The sequence below is a fragment of the Lithobates pipiens genome, unplaced genomic scaffold (assembly GCF_037356315.1).
Source record: "Lithobates pipiens isolate NorthernLeopardFrog02 unplaced genomic scaffold, aLitPip1_a1.2 Scaffold_3, whole genome shotgun sequence".
NCBI classification, from domain to species: domain Eukaryota; kingdom Metazoa; phylum Chordata; class Amphibia; order Anura; family Ranidae; genus Lithobates; species Lithobates pipiens.
The window spans coordinates 124,760,071-124,774,429 of NW_027507790.1; the positions used below are offsets into that span (position 1 = coordinate 124,760,071).

The following is a 14,359-nucleotide window of genomic DNA, read 5'->3' on the forward strand; positions in this document are numbered from 1 at the left end:
TCCTGTAGCCTGTCATCCACAGCCCAGTATCTGGATAGGCGCCACAGCCTCACCCCAGGGGGGGGCGCCAAAGAGATAGTGAGCATAAGAGGTGCATGGTCCGAGATCCCACGGGGCAAATGCCGCGCCGTCCTCGACCACCCCAGAGCCCCGGGGGAGGCAAACGCCAGGTCAATGCGCGACAGTGCCCGGTGGGAGGCAGAGTGACGGGTATACCCTCTCTCCTGCGGGTGATAGTGGCGCCACACATCCGCCAGGGCAAAAGTGTCCGCCCAGCGCTGCAGCTCACCACTTGGACGGGACGTGGGGCGGAGCCTATCCACATCGTGCTGAGGAACTAAATTAAAATCCCCAAAGACAAAAACCTCAGGTATCTGAAAACCGAGAACAGTGTGCATAATATCGTACAGAAGTTGCCCATTAGCTGGCGGGGGAAGATACAACCCCACCAGTACCATATCCCTATCATGTAAGGTAACACACAGTATTACAAATCTACCCCCAGGATCCGTGCGCACCTCGTGAACTCGCAGCGGAAGGGACCTGTGGATCAAAACACTAACCCCCCGAGCATATGAAGAGTAAGTAGCGTGATAGTGGGTGCCTACCCACGCCCTCCTAACCCCCAAAACCCGGGAGCCAATCAGGTGCGTTTCTTGCAATATACATATATGGGGGTTATACTTTTGCAGATATTTAAACACCAGAGATCTCTTGATAGCGGAATTAAGGCCCCTGACATTCCAAGAGATAATGGATATATCAGCCATAACGCACTTCACACACACCACCTAACCAGATCCACAGGTCCCTCCCAGCCGTCGTTTCCCAGCACAGACACCCCAGACCTAGAATCAAGAAAAGATCAGTTGAATGACACCATATATGTAGTGGACCGTATCCCGTGTAAATGGCAAGCAACTCCATTAAACAGTCAAAAACAAAAAAACAACATGAAACTAAACTTTTTTCCCCATCCGCAACTGCGGATACAACCCCCCGCCCCCCCCACCCCACACCCCCCCCCAAACCTGAGGGTGCATAGATCCCCCAAATAACCAAAAAGTACATTGCTTAACTAGAGCGTGTAAACATAGCAAGAGGTGATGCCTAACGGCATTAGAGAGCCACAGAGATGCTGACATCCAGTGCAGATGAGGATAAGACGTCATCTTGTCTCCCAGCTCCTGCCAGGGCCGCAGTCAGTGAGTACACACAGGTGCAAGTAACATACAGCCCACCCGGGTCCAGTCAGAACAGCCAAGTAACATAACATCCCCCGCCGACCCCCCCCCCCCCCCCCTTGAGAGTGGATAACAGAAAGGAGTCCATGGCAAAAAATAGAGAAACGGTATCAAGTCAAGAAAGTACCCCCTACCGCTGCCCCCTGGAACACAGTACCCCAAAAATTCGTCCGTGTTTAGAGGGGTATCATACCCAAACATGGGTTTGTCCGGGCTGGATGAGTACACAAGTCTGATACACCAGAGAACCCCCTCCGATCCACCATCACACAACATCCAGGGGGACAGCAGCATAAAAGAAAACAGGGGAAAAAATATGAGCCAGAACCGAAGGCATCCATAGCAGCCAGCTAGAAGGCACAGTCATTCCCACAGTTCTAGTGACGGACCGGTAGCGACTCCAGCCAGGCGGCAGCCTCCCGCGGGTTGGTAAAAAATTTAGTGGTCTCACCATCCTGCACCCGTAGCTTTGCAGGGAAAAGGACACTATATTTGATGTTTCGAGCCCTCAGGCCTACCTTCACCTGGTCGAAGGATCTGCGGAGCTTCTGTGTTTCCATGGAGTAGTCCGGGAACATCATCACCGTGGCATTCTGGAAACGCAAATCACCCACCCTTCGGGCAGCTCGCAACGCTTCATCCCTGTCCCGAAAATGCAGGAGCCGGAATATCAGGGTGCGCGGCCTCGCTCCAGGAGGCCCCGGGGTAGGAGGGACACGATGCGCCCGCTCCACAGAATAGTATGGGGATGGACTCCGCATGGTCAGCCGCGAGGTCCTCAACCCGCCCGACCCGCTGTTCAGCCTCTGTAACTCTGGACCGGAGTTTGTCAAGATCCTGACGGACCAGGCCGACATCTAGCTGTACCGCTTCGATTTTGTTAGTCAGGGTAGCTTGACACGTGGCTATAGCCGCCATCACGTCCCTGAGCCCGATCTCCTCAGCACCTTCCTGGTCATCCATCTCCGTCTGGGACGCCATATTGCGCGCCCTTGCAGGGGGGGTCGCCGCTTGCAGGGCCGGTACCGAGGGGGAGTCCGGGAAACGAAGCTTCTTACCCCTGTGCCGAGTTTTGCAGGACATCCGGAGCACCTGTGGGTAGGTTGTGCAGTAAAAGGAACAGCAGGTAGTTAGGTTCAGGATAAAAAGGCAGCAGAGCTCTGGCTTCCACTACCTCTCAGGTCGCCATCTTGGACACGCCCCGTTCTGCCCCATTATTAGTACTTATTTAATTTTGTAATTACTATTGTGATGTATAGAGGAACATAGGGGATGTCAGCTACTCTAAATATAGCACTTGTAAAAAAAGCGGCCCTGAAATTATTTTTGAAATATTGACAACCATGCACTTAAGCACTGCCCAAGGGCCACGGGGTCAGTAGGGGGGCCCCATGAGAGGCTCCTGTGATATTAAAGTGGTAGTAAACTTTTCTAACATTACTGCTTTTTAGAGGCCCTGGGGTATGTTATGCCATAATGTACAAGTATGCCCAGCATATTAGCACATTAGGGCACACTTAAATTGTCAGACTGAGCCCTCCAGTGCTGTGCTGTGATCAATCCGGCGGGGCCCGGGCACTTCCATCTTCACCCGGTCTTCCTACTGGGTTCTGTGCTTTCGGTCACTTGCCTTGGCCAGGCTGCATTGATGTCATTCCCACACAAACTCATGTGCATCCTCTTTCTCTCATCCCCCCCTTTCTCTCTCATCCTCCCTCCCTTACCCCTCACACCTTGATTTATTCTCTCTCTCTCTCGCTCTCGCTCTCGCTCTCTTTCGCTCTCTCTTTCTCTCTCTCTTTCTCTCTCTCTTTCTCTCTCTCTTTCTCTCTCTCTCTTTCTCTCTCTCTTTCTCTCTCTCTCTTTCTCTCTCTCTTTCTCTCTCTCTCTCTTTCTCTCTCTCTTTCTCTCTCTCTCTCTCTCTCTCTCTCTCTCTCTCTCTCTCTCTCTCTCTCTCTCTCTCTCTCTTTCTCTCTTTCTCTCTCTCTTTCTCTCTCTCTCTCTTCTCTCTCTCTCTCTCTTTCTCTCTCTCTTTAATTTAATTTGTTATAACAAAAAATAGTTTGCAATTTTATTTATTTATTGTTTATAAAAGGCCCCACCAAAATCCTCAACACCAGACCCATGATGTTCTTAATCTGGCCCTGGTCGCTTCTATGACTCATTAAGTTTTTTGTATAAATTTTGTCTTGGAGTCTTGGACTATCGATCTATGATCATGCCCGTAGCGGTCAGTACTAACTTAGAAATGTTAGTGCTGTGATCTTTCCTGATTGGATGCTGGTTTTCCAGCATGTCTCCAACAAAAGCAATACACTGGTCGTATAGGGCTGGTTTCACACTGATGTGCTGCACTTTACCCACACCGCGTGTGCAGTGCAGTGTACCTGCAGCTATCCTGCGGGTTTGCTGCACTTAGCCATAGACTTCTATTATATCCTGCAGGTGTGGTGCACTTTCAGAAAGTGCACCACACCTGTAGGATCTAATAGAAGTCTATGGCAAAACCCTAACCCAGGAAAGTTGCAGATGCATTGCGTTTCACCTGCAGTGTGGGTAAATTGCAGCACATCAGTGTGAAAGCAGCCTTAAAGAGGCCTCAGAACAGTAAGTTATTTATTCAAATGTGCAGCAGGCAGTGCTTCTCCCCTGAAAAGTGATCCGAGTGTGTTTGACAGGTGCTAAGGAGGCGATATGTTGCCTCCTCCCCCCCTGATTTAAACCCATGATTGCTACATGGTAGTACGCCAATTAGAGGTTTAAATCGTAAGTGAGGCGGAGACACTGTGCCTGGTAATCTTTGACTTCTCCCATGCTGTTCAGGTAGATCTCCACCTCTTTAAGGTTGCCTATCCCTGCTCTATGCTGAAATATTTTACTTCTGCAAAGAGGGGGAAAAAAAAACTCCTATTCCTTTCTTTTCAATTCCTCCCTTTTTAGATTCAATAATATTGTCATTGGTCTTGGGCCATTTTTCTCAGGAATTCTAGCAGAGCAAGTGAAATGTGGGAATGTTACTTTTTACTGCCCTGCCAAGATGGCAAGTCATTTTATCTGTCCAAAATTGGAAATGCATTTTATGTGAACAAATGTATAAAATGAGACAAAGTACCTTAGTTTTGAAAAGCTGCCCATTTGTGCTTTCAAAGGAAAGAATCAAATTGACCATTTTAAATAGTATTAAATATGTCCTGACATCAGACCACTGCCTTTTGGTACTACAAACGGCAGAATGTGCACTCACCAATGGACTAACTAACCTATAAATTTGGCTTATATATATTTTACTGCAGGGTTTTTCAACTCCAGTTTTAAAGTACCCCCAACAGATTATGATTTAGGCTTCATCTACACGGGACATTTTTACAACCTCTCCTGAACGATGTAACTTGACAGATGGTAATCCACATTTAAAATGTCAGTTTTGCCACGTTTACATGCCGCGTTTGCGTTTTAGAAGCGTTTAAAAAAAATAAAGTTTTTTTCATTTTTGCCTATTTTGGAAAAAAAAAATGATCGCCTGTAAACGAAACGCGGCTAAACATGAGTACAACGTTTAGCTGTGTTTAGAAGCATTTGACACTTGAAATGCCTCTAAACTCAGCTTCTGAATCCATTTTTTTGCATTCCCAAAAAAAGCCTCTAAACCCAACTGCCTAGAAATGACTGTAAACGACCCTGTGTACATATAATGATAAGATGACATAGAGGAGAGGTTAGGAGCAGTTGAAAAAAAAGGCCCAACTGCTCCTAAGCGTCTGTTTAGTAGTAGCAGTGTACATGAGGCCGTAAAGAGGAGCTTCAGTTGGATATGTGAAAATTCAAAGTCAGCAGCAGCTGTAGCTGCTGACTTTTAATAAACAAATACTCACCTGCTCAGGGATCCAGCACCATGCTCACCAAAGCCAGTTTCTTTACCGGTCTTTGGTCTGGCATCTTAAATGTGGGCAGTGATTCCTTGTGGCTTCACAGCCAGCTGCTTACTACGCATGCACAAGCCCCGCTGCACTTTGTAAATGGTCCTGCAGCGTTCTGGGACTTGTGATGTGTGATAGAAGGCTGCGGGTGGGGGGGGCTCTATCTCACTCAGTTAATGTGACCCCAGTACTGACAGAGGGGCAAGGAGGGACAAACAAGGATGCTGTGCAGATGCTCAACGTTCTTCTGATCATCATGTTGGGGCCTAGGCCTAACTGTCTCGGCGGCTAGAAGGCTGTAATGGTGCACAGTGAAAACCTTTTACTACGTGTAACTAAAATGCAGGCTTGATCTACACGTTGGCCTGCATACAGTTTATGGACAATTTTTAGGCATTTTGCCAAGGCACCCCTAAAGAAACCTGAAGCACCCTGATTGAAAGAGGGAGGTCAAACACATGAGTGGAACAGATGAACTATTCAACTTCATGCTGTCAAACAGACTGCTCACTGTCCATCTAAAGTCACAGTCGGATCTCTTCCTCTCCTCTGAGCCTAGTCTTCTGCTATTTCCAGCCTGCTGATCCTCCTCCTCGGGGCCCAGCTTGCTGATCCTCCTCCTCCTCGGGGCCCAGCTTGCTGATCCTCCTCCTCCTCGGGGCCCAGCTTGCTGATCCTCCTCCTCCTCCTCGGGGCCCAGCTTGCTGATCCTCCTCCTCCTCCTCGGGGCCCAGCTTGCTGATCCTCCTCCTCCTCCTCGGGGCCCAGCTTGCTGATCCTCCTCCTCCTCCTCGGGGCCCAGCTTGCTGATCCTCCTCCTCCTCCTCGGGGCCCAGCTTGCTGATCCTCCTCCTCCTCCTCGGGGCCCAGCTTGCTGATCCTCCTCCTCCTCCTCGGGGCCCAGCTTGCTGATCCTCCTCCTCCTCCTCCTCCTCGGGGCCCAGCTTGCTGATCCTCCTCCTCCTCCTCCTCCTCGGGGCCCAGCTTGCTGATCCTCCTCCTCGGGGCCCAGCTTGCTGATCCTCCTCCTCGGGGCCCAGCTTGCTGATCCTCCTCCTCCTCGGGGCCCAGCCTGCTGATCCTCCTCCTCCTCGGGGCCCAGCCTGCTGATCCTCCTCCTCCTCGGGGCCCAGCCTGCTGATCTCCTCAGGGCCCAGCCTGCTGATCCTCCTCCTCCTCCTTGGGTTCCAGCCTTGTGATCCTCCTCCTCCTTGGGTTCCAGCCTTGTGATCCTCCTCCTCCTCCTCCTCCTTGGGTTCCAGCCTTGTGATCCTCCTCCTCCTCCTCCTTGGGTTCCAGCCTTGTGATCCTCCTCCTCCTCCTCCTTGGGTTCCAGCCTTGTGATCCTCCTCCTCCTCCTTGGGTTCCAGCCTTGTGATCCTCCTCCTCCTCTTTGGGTTCCAGCCTTGTGATCCTCCTTCTCCTCCTCCTTGGGTTCCAGCCTTGTGAGCCTCCTTCTCCTCCTCCTTGGGTTCCAGCCTTGTGAGCCTCCTCCTCCTTGGGTTCCAGCCTTGTGATCCTCCTCCTCCTCCTCCTTGGGTTCCAGCCTTGTGATCCTCCTCCTCCTCCTCCTTGGGTTCCAGCCTTGTGATCCTCCTCCTCCTCCTCCTTGGGTTCCAGCCTTGTGATCCTCCTCCTCCTCCTCCTCCTTGGGTTCCAGCCTTGTGATCCTCCTCCTCCTCCTCCTCCTTGGGTTCCAGCCTTGTGATCCTCCTCCTCCTCCTGCTCCTCCTCCTTGGGTTCCAGCCTTATGATCCTCCTCCTCCTCCTCCTTGGGTTCCAGCCTTGTGATCCTCCTCCTCCTTGGGTTCCAGCCTTGTGATCCTCCTCCTCCTCCTCCTTGGGTTCCAGCCTTGTGATCCTCCTCCTCCTCCTCCTTGGGTTCCAGCCTTGTGATCCTCCTCCTCCTCCTCCTTGGGTTCCAGCCTTGTGATCCTCCTCCTCCTCCTCCTTGGGTTCCAGCCTTGTGATCCTCCTCCTCCTCCTCCTTGGGTTCCAGCCTTGTGATCCTCCTCCTCCTCCTCCTTGGGTTCCAGCCTTGTGATCCTCCTCCTCCTCCTCCTCCTCCTTGGGTTCCAGCCTTGTGATCCTCCTCCTCCTCCTCCTCCTTGGGTTCCAGCCTTGTGATCCTCCTCCTCCTCCTTGGGTTCCAGCCTTGTGATCCTCCTCCTCCTTGGGTTCCAGCCTTGTGATCCTCCTCCTCCTCCTCCTCCTCTTTGGGTTCCAGCCTTGTGATCCTCCTCCTCCTCCTCCTCCTTGGGTTCCAGCCTTGTGATCCTCCTCCTCCTCCTCCTTGGGTTCCAGCCTTGTGATCCTCCTCCTCCTCCTCCTCCTCCTTGGGTTCCAGCCTTGTGATCATCCTCCTCCTCCTCCTTGGGTTCCAGCCTTGTGATCCTCCTTCTTCTTGGGGCCCAGCCGTCTCAAGGATCCCAGCCGTCTTCCCCCTCCTTGGGGCGCAGCCGTCTTCCCCCTCCTTGGGGCCCAGCCTTCTGATCCTCCCCCCTCCTCGGGGCCCTGCCGCCTGATTCTGCTCTTTACAGCCCTCATGACCTGGCCTCCAGATCCTCTTGATCTTCATTTTCCTCATGGCGCAGCCTTATGATCATCCTTTTTATTCTCACAGTAAAGTTTTCCGAGGAGGAGGATCAGAAGGCCAAGTAATTCAAATATGATTTTTAACAAACTTTAATGTTAACTCATAAATACGAGTGGAAAGTTTTCCAGTTTGAATATTTTTGCTGTCAGTGACTTGTTTATTTATGAAAGCCCACCTTGTACCCATTTAGGCTAGACCTATACAAGTTATTTTTGTAGCTGAGCTACTAAAATACTATCAGTTTTTTGCATCACCTAATGGAGAACCGATTTCAAAAACCACAAGGGGTGGGGGGGGTATGCAGTAGTGATTAATCCAATGCTCTAAAAGTGTCACTGGCTTCTGTATGCTGCTCTTTTGTATCTTATACCATGAGGAGCCCTTTGTTCTACAATTAATTACTAGTCTTTTTAGTAGCATAATGTAGCTACTAAAAAATAGTCTGTATATGCCGTCTTAAATTTCCTGTTCTGAGGTAAGTTTTCAAGTTTGATCACCCTCTAATATCTATGCTGATTCTGAACATAGTGTGATTTGTGCAAAAATTTGAGCCACCTATGTTATAGCAATAACTATAGGGTATGGTAACTGGAGTTGCTGGAGGTTCAAACTTCTAAACAGGAACGATTTATAAAACACACAAAAAAAATATAGGCACAGTGATATTTTTTAAGAATGCATTTGTAACTTGTGCTGAATGATTTGTGTTTTTCATTCTTTTTTGATCAGGTGGTTCCACATTTTGCGGAATTGCTTCTCTTTGTCTCATGGGAAAACTTGAAGATGTATTTTCTGAGAGAGAATTAAACAGAATACGAAGATGGTGTATCTTGAGGCAACAAAATGGTTTCCATGGGAGACCCAATAAACCAGTTGATACCTGTTACTCCTTTTGGGTGGGAGCAACTTTAAGGGTAAATTTTTGTACAACTGAAACCGTATTAATTGTAAAACTTTAAACCATCTTTGAAGGTAGTTTTATCTATTTAAGTTGCTGACATTCTTTCCTATTTTCAATTATTTCAGCTTTTGAATATCTTCAACTACACAAATTTTGAGAAAAACAGAAATTTTATCCTTTCTACCCAGGACCGTCTTGTTGGAGGTTTTGCTAAATGGCCAGATAGTCACCCAGGTAAACATTTATTTCTTGCCATTAATCGTAATTTAATGCATAATGGGGGTGGGATTGCAAAGTGTGGTGCAAGCACAAACTTGTACCACTCTTCTAAACCTAAAAAAATGAAGCAGATGCAACCCCTAATTAAAAACAAGGGGGACACAAATGTCAACTGATGGTAAACTCCCCTCCCCTGTGATTTTTTTCCCCCCCAGAAAAGCACCTTGTTCCCATGTTAAGGGAATCTTCCCCACAACTTTGGCCCAGAGTCATGGTGGTTTGTTGGTGGGCAGAAGCAAAAAATAAACATCATCCATTTACAGCCTTTAGCTTTTTTTGTTTTCATTCTGCTGTCAGCAGGGAACTCCCACTGACGGCAGGGATGAATCATGGTCAATAAGGACAACAGTGGGTGGATGTAAAAACAAAGTGTAAACTGATTGTTTTCATTGAAAAAAAAAACATGACTGAATAGATGACACTTGTATGAAATGGACCATGGGGTGTATAAAGCATGGGAACAATGTAATAGTATGTATCATTGGTTGATGACTTTTAAAGAATACAGTGCCTTGCGAAAGTTTTCGGCCCCCTTGAACTTTTCAATCTTTTGCCACATTTCAGGCTTCAAACATAAAGATATACATTTTTTATTTTTTGTGAAGAATCACCAACAAGTGGGACACAATTGTGAAGTGGAACAAAATATATTGGATTTTTGAAACTTTTTTAACTAATAAAAAAATGAAAAGTGGGGCGTGCAAAATTATTCGGCCCCCTTGCGTTAATACTTTGTAGAGCCACCTTTTGCTGCGATTACAGCTGCAAGTCGCTTGGGGTATGTCTCTATCAGTTTTGCACATCGAGAGACTGAAATTCTTGCCCATTCTTCCTTGCAAAACAGCTCGAGCTCAGTGAGGTTGGATGGAGAGCGTTTGTGAACAGCAGTTTTCAGCTCTTTCCACAGATTCTCGATTGGATTCAGGTCTGGACTTTGACTTGGCCATTCTAACACCTGGATACGTTTTATTTGTGAACCATTCCTTTGTAGATTTTGCTGTATGTTTGGGATCATTGTCTTGTTGGAAGATAAATCTCCGTCCCAGTTTCAGGTCTTTTGCAGACTCCAACAGGTTTTCATCCAGAATGGTCCTGTATTTGGCTGCATCCATCTTCCCCTCAATTTTAACCATCTTCCCTGTCCCTGCTGAAGAAAAGCAGGCCCAAACCATGATGCTGCCACCACCATGTTTGACAGTGGGGATGGTGTGTTGAGGGTGATGAGCTGTGTTGCTTTTATGCCAAACATATCGTTTTGCATTGTGGGCAAAAAGTTCGATTTTGGTTTCATCTGACCAGAGCACCTTCTTCCACATGTTTGGTGTGTCTCCCAGGTGGCTTGTGGCAAACTTTAGACGAGACTTTTTATGGATATCTTTGAGAAATGGCTTTCTTCTTGCCACTCTTCCATAAAGGCCAGATTTGTGCAGTGTACGACTGATTGTTGTCCTATGGACAGACTCTCCCACCTCAGCTGTAGTTCTCTGCAGTTCATCCAGAGTGATCATGGGCCTCTTGGCTGCATCTCTGATCAGTCTTCTCCTTGTCTGAGCTGAAAGTTTAGAGGGACGGCCAGGTCTTGGTAGATTTGCAGTGGTCTGGTACTCCTTCCATTTCAAAATGATCGCTTGCACAGTGCTCCTTGGGATGTTTAAAGCTTGAGAAATCTTTTTGTATCCAAATCCGGCTTTAAACTTCTCCACAACAGTATTACGGACCTGCCTGGTGTGTTCCTTGGTCTTCATGATGCTCTCTGCGCTTTCAACAGAACCCTGAGACAGAGAGCAGGTGCATTTATACAGAGACTTGATTACACACAGGTGGATTCTATTTATCACCATCAGTCATTTAGGACAACATTGGATCATTCAAAGATCCTCGCTGAACTTCTGGAGTGAGTTTCCTGCACTGAAAGTAAAGTTTTTTATTTGCTAATAAAGTTTAAAATATCCAATAGATTTTGTTCCACTTCACAATTGTGTCCCACTTGTTGGTGATTCTTCACAAAAAAATTTTTTTTTTTATATCTTTGTTTGAAGCCTGAAATGTGGCAAAAGGTTGAAAAGTTCAAGGGGGCCGAATACTTTCGCAAGGCACTGTAAGTACACCATATTCAGGGTATAACATGTTACTAATGCAGCCGCCTTGCACCCTTGAAATATCTATACATGGCAGCCCAAACTGAACAAATTATAGTAGGTGTACCCACCAACGTATTGGATTACCTTGTTGAAAAAGAATAACCTGTATACTTTACATCATTCTAGATGCCTTGCATGCATATTTTGGGATCTGTGGCCTTTCGCTGATGGGAGAGTCTGGCATTAATGAAATCCACCCAGCACTGAATGTAAGCTTAAAAACTTATAAACATCTCCAGCAGCTCCATGAAGCCTGGAAAGCCAAGAAATGTGAAAAGAGTTCAAACCACCTTCACCATCTCAGCAGTGACTGATATACAGCTACATCATGTTAAGTTGAAGAATCATAGCTCTTATTCTAAGCCATGTATTAACCAAGTGAGCTTCTTTTGTACTGGAGTAATTGGATCAAAATGTTTTTGGTTAGTAACACCGTATTCTAAAAGAACATTCAACCACTTTTCCTGTACGCTGATGAAAAAAATGTTGGCCCTTGTAACTTTTAAGTGCTAATTATGCAGTGACCAATAGCAGACAATCGGAAACCTGTATCAGTCTGACTTTGAATACTGATTGGTTGCTGTGCTTAACTATTTGCAATTACGAAAATGAATTGAATAAGACTGATAATTTCATGATTTGTTTAAAGTAATTACTTTCATTAGAAAAATAGCATAACCTTGGTAAAGTAATGACTTGTTAAGAAATTTAGTTTTTTTGACTACAACATTTGTCCTGTGTGATGCACATTGAATTCAGTTATCTATTTGTACCGTCAGTATTACTAGTTTATTCAGTCGGAGAATACACAATGACCTGGAGTCTGCAGAGAAACTGTAATGATGGGTGAGTGCTGTGAAAGCTATAAAATAATCTTGGCTCTATTGCCACTTTTCTCCCTATATGGCAATCTTGATACAATTAAAAAAAAAAATTGCCCAGGAAAATCAAGATTGATAGAAACGTGGTCTATAGTCAAGTGAAATGGTAAGCAATTCAGACTTTTTGAACCTATTTGAAAAGGCAAATATTAGATCTTAATTCAAACAGTGCTTATATGATGATATGCTTACATATCAAGGGAACTTGCTTTTCAATTATTCATCAACCATATCAATATATTATTGGTGTACTGTGGTAAAAGCAAGTACACCCTTGGCTGTGGATTTTCTTGAATGAACTGTCCCTTTCAAATCTTGCACAACATTTGAATGGGATTCAAATCAGGGCTTTGACTATACAATCCACCATTTTATCTTGTTTGAGCCATTTTTTGTTGGATTTGGTAGTGTTTTAGAAAATTATTGTGTTGAAAGGTCCATTTCTGGTTCAACTTCAGCCTTTCTCATCAAAAACATTTTATTATGATGCAGAATTCATAGTGGCTAGAAGCTCTTATCTTTAATTTTATGCATCCACGAGTCCATAACACATCTATCCAGTACATCTGGTCTTTGCTTATATGTTCAACATTACAAGCTGTAGTCTTGCTCTAATGTTCTTTTTGAGCAGCAGAAACCTTTTCCCCCCATGCTGGTTGAATTGGTTCAATCTCTTTCCGATTGTAGATGCGTGCACTTTGACAACACCTATTGCAAGAGTTGCCTACACATCCCACAATGACATTTTGGCATTCTTGCCACTCAGTTTTTTAACAAAATGTGCCGGTCAGCCAGTGCCGGATGGATTACCAGTCATTTGAAATCTGCACAATTTGTAGAATAAGGTCTTTACAGTGGAATGATTGATTTCAAATAATTTGGCAAATTGTTAAATCCTTTGCCAGACCTGGGCATCAATTATCTTTTGAGGGCTTCAGAGAGCTCTTTTGATCTTGGCAAAACGACACCACACACCAACAGCAAAGAGTAAATAAGATGGGTTCCACCTAAATACTGTGTCCCTAAGGAGGTTCTAAATATTGGTGTCTAATCTACAACATGGAATTTTGAAGGTTGATAAATGTAGGGGTCTACCCAAATTTTACCATGTACCAAATCGAGTTTTCGTCATTTCAATTAGATTATGAGAATTTTTTCAGCATGTCAGTTTTTTTTTGTTTTGTTTTTTTAAATATCATCTTTATCTGCATCCACTGTGATGAAGATCTAATATTTGCTTGTTCAAATTATGAAAAATGTAAAAAAAATCCCAAGTGGTGTACGTTTTAACACAACTGTATGCATAGTAAGAGGGATAGGCACAAACCATTTTGGTCTGATCTGGTCCTAGACTCCTGTTGTTAAAGAAAAACAAAGTGATTATTATTTATGTTCAGCAGATTTTTTTTTTAAGGTTTTATCATGTCGGGGTCCTTGAAATGGGGATTCTGCCAATTAAGTATTCTATAACTTTGGGACCTTGAGACATTTTATTGAATAGCTGCTTGTTTCGGATGTTTAGGACACAGAAATTGCCTTAGGAAATAGAGGGGTTCCAGCAGGAACCACTCAAGTACTTGCTTTTTGTAACTTGTCTGCATCAGAAAAGTTCATTTAGAATTGAATTGACAGCTGAAGTTTCATCCCTCACCTTTCCTTCCATATAGTGTGTGTGTGTAATGCAATATATGTATATACACACACACTGCCCAAAAGCCTCAGTAGAAACAACTGTTGCAGCATAGATCATGAATTCACCATACATCATGTCCTGAATCCCCCCCAATGTCTCGGTGTAGAACCTCCACTGTCTGATGAAAGCAGTTTTGCATGTTTGACATAGGAATACCATATTATGATGTGGAGCTACACAACGATTTATGTCCATGTTTTTCACACAGTATTGCCAAGTACTGACCACAGAATGTGTGCTTTTTGCTGCAGTACAAAATATTATTTAACCAAATAAATTAGTCTATCATGATTTATATGATTTTTTTTTTTTTTTACAATAAAATATAGCTGTACAGCAAAATTTCTGTGGACTCTTGTTTTTATTTACGGTTTTATACATTTTTTTTATTCTGGTGGACATATTTCAAAAGCTGTCCAACTCCCATAAAAATACCCCAGTGCCGCATACTGGCTAGTTTAAATTTCCAGTGTTAACCACTTCTAGATGACAGGTGCTAAAGGTTCTGGGTAGCCAAAACTTAGGCCGCGTACACACGGGCGGACTGTATGGCCTACTTAGTCCGTCGAAACACATTTCAGCGGACAGTCCGCTCGTGTGTGGGCTTCAGCAGACTTTTTCAGCGTGCAGTCTGGCGTACTAAGTATTTCGGATTTTTCGAAATTCTGTCCGTCATACTTTGGTTTCAGCGGACAATCCGCTCGTCA

The 14,359-nt window shown here is 45.4% G+C and overlaps 1 protein-coding gene across 1 annotated transcript in view; it reads left to right on the forward strand.

Moving 5' to 3' along the window:
- Positions 1 to 13,998, forward strand: part of PGGT1B (protein geranylgeranyltransferase type I subunit beta) — a 91,313-nt gene extending 77,315 nt beyond the window's left edge. Inside the window, exons 7-9 of the mRNA XM_077462255.1 lie at positions 8,487 to 8,671; positions 8,784 to 8,892; positions 11,205 to 13,998. Of these exons, the coding sequence (XP_077318381.1) occupies positions 8,487 to 8,671; positions 8,784 to 8,892; positions 11,205 to 11,392 (482 nt within the window). The 3' untranslated portion in view covers positions 11,393 to 13,998. The remainder of the gene's footprint in view (positions 1 to 8,486; positions 8,672 to 8,783; positions 8,893 to 11,204) is intronic.
- The last annotated feature ends 361 nt before the right edge of the window (positions 13,999 to 14,359 follow it).